Source organism: Aquila chrysaetos, chromosome 8, assembly GCF_900496995.4.
Source record: "Aquila chrysaetos chrysaetos chromosome 8, bAquChr1.4, whole genome shotgun sequence".
Classification (NCBI taxonomy): domain Eukaryota; kingdom Metazoa; phylum Chordata; class Aves; order Accipitriformes; family Accipitridae; genus Aquila; species Aquila chrysaetos.
Genome location: NC_044011.1, coordinates 27655867 through 27667975, shown reverse-complemented (window position 1 = coordinate 27667975; position 12109 = coordinate 27655867). Strand labels below are relative to the sequence as shown.

Genomic DNA, 12109 nt, shown 5'->3' with positions numbered 1-12109 from the left:
TAGGTAAAAAGATCCTGCTGAAGCGATGTAGCTCATCTCAGCATGGAGAAATCCAGTCAGGCTACAGGCAGGAGGAGTTACAGGAATGAAGAAGGAAACCTAGGAGTCCTGGTAAGGAGACACTCTCCAGATCGATGAGGACACGAGTGCCTCATGAGTAGGCAGAGCCATCCCACTCTTGCCACTCTACCTACAGTGGGATTGCTGTGCTGCCTGGGGAGCAGCCGCAGTAACTGGGGCTTGTGGTTTGACGTTGTTTTCCCTTATAAGACCCTGATGCACAGATTTTTCCTTCCATTGAAGCGGTGCTGTAGCCCAGTGGTGCAGTACAGGCAAGGTGAGGGATGTCATATGGGAAGGAAATGTTGCGTGGACCCACTCACAGCCTCTGGTCCTGGGCTGAGTCCAAGCAAAATGGGGTACTGTCTTACTTCAGTCCTCCTCTGACTTTTGCAGGCATTTCTCTTTGTATCTGTGCAGATGCCTGCTTTTGCAGAGCTGTGTCTGACACCTTGTATCACTGGCAAGTAGTGAAACAGGGAAGTCTCACTGAGGTTTCCCCCTTACCACATCTGAGTCTTTGCTGTATCATTTAACCATGTCTGATTCTCATATATTCTTTTTACTCCTCAAAGTGAGCTGTTAAGCCACATCTGTGGTCCATGCAGAACTGACCGATGATGCCAGAAGCAGGTTTAGCATTAGCTTTACAGAGATGATCTTGTGCACCAAATCCTTGTAAATATTGCCTAAGTTTTGCTGACTTAAGACAGCAGAGCTACCAGCATCCTTCTGGCACTAAAAGCTATAACCACAAAACTTAAAAATAAAAAAGGTGGCAGTAAAACTAGCTAGCTTTCTGTACTTTATATTGGTATTTGTGTAAGTGGTGACTAGGAAACAGTCCAAACATTTGAGAAATTATAGCCCTGTTCTGGTTTTAGAAAAATCTGAATCCATGCTTATTGTTATGGTTGTGTGCAGCCAATTTGTCTTTGAACTGTACTAGAGTATGATCTAACATGAAGCTTTTCCTTCAGACTCTCTGCTAGGGAATAGAAGTAGATTCAGCTCCAGCAGTCCTCAGCGGATGAGAGTGTCAAAAAGTTTCAAAAATGTACAGAAGCAATTTTTTTCAATAGAATTTTTGTCTTGTCTTCAGTGATAGGAAACAAACAGAAATTTGACAAAAGCATTTTCTTCTGTGGCTTTATCTTGCCATGACAAATTAAAAGCTTGTGCTCGGGAGACAGGAGTCTCAAATCTTAAGAGATTTTTCACACTGAACCTTTTTCTTAATACTTAGATAATCTAAGCCCCCTTTGAAGTGGGCTGTCCTGTGTATACAGGGCACACTTAGAGGTGGATGGAAAATGTCAACTGTTTCCTCTTCTAATTTTCTTGAAAAGAGAGAAAAAGGCGTTTTGAGACAAAAATTAGGATTTTTGCTGTTCCCCTTTTTGTGAAATTCAAAAGTGCTATATCTCTTTAGGCTTTTAAAAAAAAAAAGTTGGATGGGAAAAGAAGGACTTGTTATGGCAAGATTAAGCTGAGGGAGTTCTGGGAGACTATATTTTATCTTAATTTCTTTGGAGAGGTGGAAGTTTCTTTGCCATGTGTCCGAAATAACTCTCAGACTTCCTCTTTGTGAAGTTCATAAACAGCGGAGGCTCTGCAGATACACTTCAGATTGACGCTTAGCTCAGTATTGCTTGCTTGCTGTGCCGTTTCGCCGACTTTATCATTTTTCCTTTCCGTATTGATAGCACAGCTGTGTTTTCCCTTATTCCAGTGAATGAAAAGGGCCAAGTGAAGAAGACCTGGCTTGTGCCAGGTCTCCCAAGGGATCGCACCTGGGCAGAGCACACAAACAAAGGGCTCTGGCTGCCTGCAGGGAGCTCATTGTGCGGGTCTCAGCCGGAGGTGGTCAGGCTGTGGCGGGAGGATGCAGCTTTCTGGCTGTCATTTTTCCAGGCTTATCCTCAAGCCATGAATTGGTGAGGGTGCTGGGTTTCTTCTCCTGGGGACGATGGGCACGTCTTTTCAGATGACGAGATGGTGATGAGCTCCTCTTTAACATGTCTAGGCTTCCTGAAGTGAACACAGGAGCCACTGCGAGGAGGCTTGGCTGTTGCAGAAGGCTGCCTTGGTAAAGATGAGACCTTGAGCCCCCATTGAGTTTTGTGTTTCCATGCTGCATGTTGACAGTCCCCCTCAAATATGGGTGATGCAGTGAGCGGGCTTGCACAGCCATGGCAGCTGAGCAAAGAGGAGCGTGGCAGTAGAGAGCAGATTGGTTTGTAGAGGGCTTGTGCTTTGCAAAGGCCAGGCTGACATGGGGTTTCGATTCCTTTAGGACCATTACTTGCAAAAGTACTTGTTAACATCATGATACTTCTATTCCCCCTTGTCCTTACCACCTCATGTAACCATTAAAATCCTAGAGGGAGAAAAAAAACATTGTCTTGCTTGACCCACAGTTATTTTTGACAGCAAACTTGCAAATGCTTTAGCTAGCTGAGAGCACTTCTGGAAGTTACAAGTGACAGAGTTCCATAATTTCCCTCTGACAACCGATTTCTGACAAGCTGCCACAGATTGTATTGCTTCATAATTTTGAGACAAATCTTCTGTTTTGTAGTCACCCTTGGATGTTGCATCACATGGGGTGAACCTATTCTGTAAAGCCATTAAAGGCAAGGTGATCAGTCCAGTTCAGGAGCCGGAGAAGGCTTCTTTTTCTCATTGTTTTTGATAATAGATGCTTATCTCACAATATTACTTAGGCACCTGATTAGCTGGCCATTCTTGTGTAACAAATCCATTTCAATGAGAAGTAAACTGCAGTAAATGATTAACATAATCTTCTTTACTAATTACCAGGGTTTTTTTAATTTAATGAGTCACTTCTGAAAGTCTGAGGGGGGAAACAGGGACACTTTTTTTTTTTTTTTTTTTTTTAGATGATCACAGCATGTAGAAGCCTGGTGTTGTTTCTCAAAACAGCCATATCAAACATGCAATATGTGTGCTCACTTGCAAAAGGAAATGTGTTGCACAGGTTTTATAAAATTACTATTATGGTCATGATTAATGATTTTGTTATCCAGGCAGTGAAACCACAAGACTTTGCGACCGCCATAGCAATAGCAAAGCTCTAGTACGTGTGGTACAAATTTCTCTAATTAAGTATTTGAGGGCGTGTTGAAACAGAGTTTCTTAGCAGACTCCCTGTTCCAATAACTTCAATTTTGGGTTCATTTCTCTTATGTGGCTACTGGGCATGTTTTCAATAGTTTCCCCTCAGAAACAAATACTGGAGCTGGACTGGTTTCAACAGGCTTTAGAGAAAGACAGTGTTTCTCTGACAGACCAGTGACTCAATGGTTTGGGACATGTTTTTCCATCAGTGAAATAGCCTGACTCTGGACACTATGTCCTTTCTAGATACATTCCTGTAGGCAAGTGTGTTGTATTTGGGTGACCGGCAACAACCCTCTCATGTTTCCCCCCTCCACTATCCTCCCCAAAATTTTCACTGCTATGTTGGTGGTAGAAAATCCCAGCCAAGACCCAGTCTTGTCATGGGGGACATAAGTTGTTCCCTGCTTCCATCACTGACAAAGTCTTGCCATCATTTGTTTGTAGTGGCATTTGGCTGAAGATGAGAATGCCTTTTCTTTGAGAACGTGCCTGATTTTTGCCAGTCACCAAGTCCAGGTTCACTCCCAGTGGAGTGGTACTAAGAGAACAGTATGCTTTTGAAGGCCTGAGCATCATCATGCCTTTGATCCTCGATCACTTAGTTTCCTCTGAGGGTTTCCATATGGCTTTTTGAACCACGTTTTAACTATGGGCTCTGTCAGAAGTACCTCTTTCTGTTTGAATCTTACCTAAGCCTATTCCAGTGAATGCCTTGCGATCTTCTCTTCTGAGGGATACCAGAAGAGTAATCTTTTCCTACTCATGTTCCCATGGGACTCACAATTCAATACTACTTCTCTTCCCATGTTCACGGTCCCTTCCATCATCTCTTTTCCAGAATGGAGAGACCCAGGCTATTTAGTTAGTTGTTGTTGAGAAACCAACCCGTGTCCTCGATTGTCCTGACCGTGGCTCTGTGAGCTTGCCATGGTGACAGTACCCTTATGGACACAGGGTGGAGGGGAGGCCAGAACTGCAGACAGACTGGGAAAGCACAGCAGATACATGCAATGCCTTGATGATCATCTTTGTTGCTGCTGCTTTTTTTTTTTTTATCTGTTGCTGAGCCACCAAGCTGACACTGTCACAGGGCTGTCTGTTTTAACCCCAAGACCTCTTTCTTGAGCAGCAATAGCTGGCTCAGAGTGCATCATTGTACATGTCAGATCAAGGTGTCTCTGTCACTTTCCACTTTAGGGATAAAATTTTATGTAGTTTTTTTTGTTTGTTTTTTTTTATTCATCCAGTCTCTCAGCCTTATGAGATTCTTAAGCAAGTTTTCAGGATCAGCTTTCATTTTTACTCCCTTGAATAACTTAAGTTTCATCAGAAAACTGTGTCATCTTGTTCACCTCTCTCTTCAGATCATTGATGACTACACTCACCAGCACAGGTGGAGTCTGTGGGGTTCATTGGTGACCTTCTGCTCAGGAGGGGGGTATTTCCTACCTTTTTTCCCAATCTTCAAACCATTCATTCCTATGTGTCAAGAGCCTTCTCTCTTCTACAGAAGTTTGAAGCTTTGATGGGGGACCTTGTTGGAAAGTAACAGTGCTTATCCCAGCCAATGGTCAGCAAGGTAACCCTGCAGACGCTGCGTTTGTCAACCAGCGTCACCAACCAGGAGGCAGCATGAACTTTTTTTACAGATGAGTGAGCAGAGACCTAGTCTCGGATAGCTTGCTTTCTCCCTTTCTGGGCGCTTAGGTTAAGTGTTTGTGTTGGCAAACCGCCCCTCTAATCTGAGGACATTGAACGTGGAAATGCAGCAATTTTTAATAAGGTGAAAGCAAAGGCCAGAGCCACAGCCTTTCTGGTATGCTGCAAACAGGTTTTGTAGCCATGTCAACACATGTGGAAGAGAGGCTCAGTTGCCCTGCTGGGTCTGAAGGAGAATAAGGTGTGGAGGAAAGCAAGGGTAGATAAGAATCAGGCAAGATAAAAATCACTACAGCCTCTTTTCCAATTGCCTATTGCAGAAATACTGCCTTCCCCGAAAGGCAGCAAATAGCATGCTGCTTGGAGGGCTGGTTATAGCTCCCAGCTGCCCCACCGAGATTATCTAGCAGTTATATCCAGTTTGGGATTTTTATTTTCATCTAGGAGGGTAAGGGGGTTGCAAGCCAGTATGTGCAAACTCCTCCAGTTGGGTAGTTTTCCCAGGCTTTGTTATTTTGACCATGAGCACCCATGACGTTTTCGGAGCATAATACACGAAAGGCTTGCCCCAGCAGGGCTTGGCTGTGGTTCCAGTGAAGGTGAAGGGTCCTGCTGGCTGGCACGGCACCATGTTAACGCCCTGCCTTCTTTTTGGTTCATGTCAGTCAAAGTTTAACTTTGAGAGCATGCTGCAGGCTGAAGCTGCCCAGACCATGGGGTGTGTGCCTTTCTGTTGTTGTTCTGAGAAGCTTAAATTACAGCTTGGCATCTGGGCCTGCACCGCATACAGCACTGCAAAAAGGTACTCGTATGAGGCGGCTGTTGTAACTAAATCCTAATTTTTCTCAGGTTTTCCAAATAGATTGGAAGCTCAATGTTGTTACAAAGTACTTGCTTGTAGAAGCTGCTCCTTTTCTTTTGAAATCTCCCCAAAACATGCTAGATATGGTAGGACCTGAAGTTACAGGCACGAGAATTAGCTTTGAAGGGTTTAAACCCCAGATTTGAAGTGCCTTTGTCTAGTAAGTTACGAAGACTGGGCTGAAGAAACCACTTTTTAAAAAGAGCCTGAATATCCGTGCAGTTACATTTTAGAGGTGGTGTTAACCATCTTAAGAGTTGTTCTGCTTCTAGGTACTTGTTTAAAAAAAACCAACCAAAACAAACTCATGCCATTAAAACTCTGTTCCTAATGGGTGGGTCAGCCCTTCAAAACTCATCCTGCTTGTTGTACCTCTCAGATAACCCAGCCTGGCTTTACATCACACTGCAAAGAGATCTGTATATTTGCTTTCAACAAAGTAAGTTGGGCGTTCAGGGCTTTTAAGTGCTATACAGGTTGAAGAGGATCAACACCTATTTTGTGTTGTAATACTTTAAGGTGTGCTCACCTTTGGACAGAGTCTTGCAGAGCACTGTTTTCAGAATAAACAAATACCCACAATGAGTGTTCTTGTATTCTTGGAGTAAGAGACGTGTCTAGTACGATTCATTGGAAAATAATATTTAAAGAGTGCATTCTTGACAAGGAGAGAAGGCTTTTCAAGTAAAACCAGTCTTCTCCCGCTATCGATACAACTTTTTTCCTCCACTCTTGAGGTTGTGTCTCTAGCTAACTGTTGTGGCAAATGGAAACCTTTCCCTTGGACTTGTCATAGGTGCAGCACAGCTTGTTAGTTGCGGGGGGGATGGAGATTTTTCTTAGTTCAAAGCACCAATATTTTTGGCACGTGCAGTGTTACAGCTCTTCTGATCGTTGTGCATGGAGGCTCATTTTTCCTGCTCCTGATCTGTTAGTGCACTTAACAGCTGTCCTCTGATATTCATGGTAATATGAAAAAGCCCAAGCAATCTATGAAAAGAATTAATCAGCAAAATCCTGAATGTCTAGAAATTGTATGGAAACTATTTTAGCCAAGGAAGGGCTATGGTGAGAGGATGCCTAAGACTGGTACACCACTGTGTTTCTCCAGGAGGTGAAATACATATATTAAGAAGCTGCGGGTATTGACAACAGCATGTTATTGTGTGATATTTCACCCTTTCATGATCATTGTTGTGTAATGATGTAACTAATTAACCTAAAGAAAGTGCTCACCATGAGCCAGGAATGTATAGAAACACAAGCAACATTCATTGCACATTAGAGATTAGTGACAAACTGAGGAAAAAAAAAAAAAACCCTGAAGTTTTTAAAGGAAAGCTGATTATTCAAGTAGCCTGTGATGAACTGGAATTCGGTGAGTGTTTGGAGAAGAACGTGTAAAGGAGTTTTTGGCTTAATGGGACGCCTACAGGTTAACAAAATTGCCAGTATTTTTGTAGCCTGGGTAACTAGTGGGGTACAGCCTGGACACACTGATGCTTTGTCTGAGTCTGCCCATGGGACTTACATGATTGCATCATTTGACGGAGTTTAACTTTGCTCTTCAGAGTTAGCTTCTAGTGTGAACGCTCATCATCCTGCAATGCCCAGTATAACAAATAACATGCCAAGTGAATAGGAGTGGTGTTGGTGAATATGTCACGGGTAGGCTGTGGCATATTATTTTTCCATGTGTGTGGCGACAGCTTTTATGGCCTGGCAACAGATCTGCCTCTTTCAAGTATTTTATGTGAAACTTTATGAAGCTGCCTGCTGTCAGGTGTTGCCAATATTGCAGGTGTGCGTAAAGTCAGTGAGTGGCAAAACATCTCTTTTAATACCATGTGCAGTAACAGCTGAATGTATGATGATTTTTTTCCCCCCTTTCCATTTAAAACAGAATGCTACAGATAGCTCCTCTAACTCCTCTCAAAAAAGGGAACAGCCTGTGCGAAGTCTGGCTTCTCCTGCATCCTGCGAACATCGAAGAATTTGCACTCGTGGACACCTTCACGACCATTATAGCTCTGACCACTACCATCTAGAACAAGTAAGATTTCTTCCCAGTGTGGCCACCTAAAGGGCTGTGTCTGCCATAGCTAAGACTGGTGTTTGGTTTTCCCCCCACATCCTTGAAAGACCCCCCTTCCTTTCTCTCCCTTTCCTTCTCAGTTAGCTTTAAATGGCTTCCAATTATAAAAAAAAAAAGGTTTTACACTGTGATTTAATGTGATTTAATGTGTTATGTTGTACCATGTGCACACAGACCATTGTAGGTCTGTGACAGTTGTACTCATTCCTGAGCCAAAGGCTGAAACTCTGTGATGGGTCACAGTGAAGGGCTTTTCTCTGCTTAGGAAACAGTGATTGCTGATAGCAAAGTGAGCTTATTTATCTTTTCTCCCTCTTCGTCTCCATCCCTACTTCCACAGTCAGTACCGCGATCCTACCGGCACGTCAACTTTCCGGACGATGATGAGGAGATAGTGCGCATCAATCCTCGGGAAAAGATTTGGATGACTGGATATGAGGACTATCGCCATGCCCCAGCACGAGGAAAGAACTTTGATCCTGACGACATGGACTCCTACGTACGTTTTGCCAAAAGTGAGGCCTCAAAACACGAATACACTTATCCTTATGTAGACAACTCGGACTTCGACCTGGGTGAAGATATCAAGGGTGCTGTGATAAAGACTCAACCTGTCAAATTCAAGCCCAGGCGGAAGGAAGATGGTGAGAGGTCACGGTGCGTGTACTGCAGGGACATGTTCAACCATGAGGAGAACAAACGGGGTCAATGCCAGGATGCTCCAGACCGTGTCAAGACTTGCATCCATCGAGTGAGCTGTATGTGGTGCGCAGACACTATGCTCTATCACTGTATGTCCGATCCAGAAGGAGACTATACAGATCCTTGCTCGTGTGACACCAGTGATGAAATGTTTTGCCTCCGGTGGATGGCCCTTATCGCCTTGTCTTTCATTGCTCCATGTATGTGCTGTTACTTGCCGCTTCGGGCTTGTTACCACTGTGGGGTCATGTGCAGGTGCTGTGGTGGAAAACACAAAGCTGCTGGATGACTACAGATGCATTCAAAGTGTTACGTTTTTCCTGTAGTTCAAGGAACACGTTGGTTTTGGAGCATTGAGATCTCTTATTTTGATGCAGCCACTGTGCCCAACAGCATCCAGTTTGGATCACTTTACATTCGGTCGTCTGGGGCTCACACTGCATTGATTTGCTCATCAAGTGTTCTAACTAACTAACCTACAGCATAGACTTTTGTATTATTAATCTGTAATCAAAACAAGACTGTCTTGTACATGTTTGGTTTTTTTGTTTTGTTTTTTTTTTTTCAGTTAAAAAGAGTTTGAGAAAAGAACTGCTTTAAAAGGTGGTGGATTGTAGAACATCTCCAGGTTGTGTCCGTCTTGCCTCTGCTTGTGTGGTACCATCAGCATGTTAGCAAGCTTTGGCATTTCTAGAAACGGGGTGGTGTAGTGAATGAAATATCACTTGGTGGTGTAGTGAATGAAATATCACTTGGAAGATATTTTAACTTGCCATCAAGTTATTGTGTGTGTATAGAAGGTGTGCTAGTAACAAACTTGTACCACAACACAGTATTTCTGTCACTAGTTTTCTTTGGGGTTTTTGTTCTGTTTTCCAAAGCAAAAATAGCCATCTAAGCTGCAGTTTCTCTTCTAGAGTCCATCATCATTTCCTTTAGCAAACATCTTAAATTATTTCTCTGTTCATAAAGCTCCGTGAACAGAAAGCAAGGTTCAGTTACCATAGTCACATAACCATTGAGAATCTGGTAGTTCTCCTTACCTGTAATCATTTCAGACCACTACTTGAAAGGGAAACTTAAATTTTAGGGTTTTCTTTTTTCCCTAAATAACATTGGAAAAATAAAACTGTGTTTTCAGAGTTCTGCCCAAAAGAAAGGGAACTTCTTCATTAGCCAGCCATGTAATGATCTGTGAATGAAACACTAAGGTTCCAGATGAGGAAAATTGTTATGCAAAGAATTACTAACAATGCAATGTCAAAAGCACTATTATGGCAATTCTGGGGAAATGCTGCATTAAGTGGTGGATTATATGGAAAATTGTGTTTGTTTGTTTGTTTTCTGTATAATACATGAGCATGAGAACATACGCGTCCACAGTAGAAACTACATTTAGCAATCTAAACAGGTATTTAAAGTCAAAAGCCAGGATGTTAACTACCACTTCCATTTCCTGACCTGCGGTCCCAATCCTCCAGATGCTTACACATGTTTTGATGTATTGTGCATGCATCCAGCATTTCTGTGAGTCTGTGTGTAGGATTAAGCATGTGAGTCTTTGCAGGAGCCAGACCGAAGCGTCTCCCTGGCTTTCCCCTCCCCAGTTCACCACCCAGATTTATCAAGTGGATGCATAAGGTGCATACAGCAGGATAAGATTACTTTAATTTTTTATTTTTTTTTTAAATGTCATGTTGTCTTGTGTACAAGGCTTGTAATTAGCTTGGAAAAAGAGTATTTTTCTAATATATTACAAGGAATAGCCAAATAATTTTTATTAAAAAAAAAAAAATTTAGCGCAGTGAGCTCTAACTAGCATAGTACAATCTGAATACTTTGAGGCAGCTAGGGATTGGCTTGTCAAAGCTGGCACTGCTGTTCCTGCCATAATTTCTTTCTGCAGTAAATTGCCAGTGGGCGCATGTCCTTTCCCTCCCTCTATTGCACATTGACATCAGTCTTAAAAGAGAGGAATTTTTTTTTTTTTTTAATTAATTTGCCAAATAAATGTAAAAGGAATGCTTGCCATTCTTTCTTGGTGGAATGTCCCAACGGTTCCTCTGAGAGTTAATCACAGCTTTTTAGTCAACCATGAATTAAGTATGCAATGTGCTTATACACTATAGAGTTTGGTAGGCTTAATTCGTAGCAGTTGCTGGGGATTTTTTCGGTTGGGAAAAAAAAAAAAGAAAAGAATGATAGTGGAAAAGGGATGGAGTGTTACACTCTGGGTGATGTGTCTGGGTTTGCTGAATGAAATATAAATATTTTGTGCCTAATAGCAGTTGACAAATCTCTCAATGGTGTCTAGTAAACATCAAGCCAGCCTCGGAAAAAAAAAATAATAATGGAACAACCTTTTCCTTTTATTTCTGTTCTCAAAGTTGTTTCATGTAAACAAACATCTGTAAGATCTTCTCTCTATAAAGCACAACACTACAAAAAGATCTTACGGCTTTTTGTCTGGTCTTGAAGTGCCCCTATTTATTTAAGTAAAGTAGACATACTCCAAGCCTTTCTGTATGTCTGGAAATAAAAGTTTAAAAAAAAAAAAAAAATCCCTCTTTTTTTTTTTTTCCTTTTTCTTCCCCTCCTCCTTCCTCCCTCTTCTCTTGGGTTTTTGTAATACTTGTAGATTTTGCTGCGTGTGTTATTTGGTTTGTGAAGGCAGTGGTGTAAGGGCACAATGATAGAAATGGGTGTTTTTTGTAAATATTTCTCCTTAATTTCCACACTGCTGCTGAACAGTGTGTAGCGTTCTCCCAGTCAGCTTTGCAATACTGACATCAATCATTTGAGAGAAATTATTCAGATTTTATTTTTGTATCTGTGGTAACAAAACATTAACCAATTTTTTTTTTTTTCTGTTGTGGAAAGGTTTTTTGGTTTGTTTTTTTCCAAGCTATCGCTCACGTTAACAAATTAAAGTGCCTGAAGCCTCATCATTATTGTATCTATATACTAAAAGTTAAAACCCTGTTGTATTGATTTTTATAAGCCTTTTTACCTCTGTGTAAAAAAAAAAAAATATATATACAAGTGTATGATGTACATTTTAGTTCTTAACTTCTTTTTTTATTGTTTCTAATATGTATGATCAGTGTAGCTATTGCTTTAAAATGTACCATGTAAATATAAATACATCATATCAAAATGACACTGTTTATTGTTATTCAGCTGGCTGGAAAAGGAGGGGAAAAATAAACGGTGCCAGGAAACACGGGGCCATTGCCGGAGCCGCCTCCCTGCAACCTCGGGGGTTTCTGAGGAAAAAAATGGATTTATTTTACGTTTTTCAGTGGCGAATGCTGCTAGCCTCAGGCATGGGCCATACTTGCCCAGATGTAGCAGGGAGCATGGGGGCAGGTGTTTCTTCAAGTGTTTTTTAGGTGGTTTTCAGGTGTTTCACACATTTCTGGGGGAAGACACTCCTGGGGGCAGCCTGGCCTGGTGGCACTGTGCCGGCACCAGGAGGCCCCAGCGGCCATGACAGTGGCCAAGATGTCCCTCTTGCTCTCCCTTCTTTTCTCCCTGGGCCCTCATGCGCTGCTTTGGGCTGGGCTAAATGCGCCACGGGGATGTTT

The 12109-nt window shown here is 42.2% G+C and overlaps 1 protein-coding gene across 6 annotated transcripts in view; it reads left to right on the top strand.

Annotated features, from left to right (window-relative positions):
* The window catches only part of SPRED2 (sprouty related EVH1 domain containing 2), a 66074-nt gene extending 54326 nt beyond the window's left edge, over window positions 1-11748 (top strand). For all 6 annotated transcript variants that reach the window (XM_030022814.2, XM_030022813.2, XM_030022815.2 and 3 more), the window contains exons 5-6: window positions 7629-7778; window positions 8161-11748. In XM_030022814.2, coding sequence (XP_029878674.1) covers window positions 7629-7778; window positions 8161-8811 — 801 coding nt within the window. In that variant the 3' untranslated portion in view covers window positions 8812-11748. The remainder of the gene's footprint in view (window positions 1-7628; window positions 7779-8160) is intronic.
* Window positions 11749-12109: the final 361 nt, after the last annotated feature.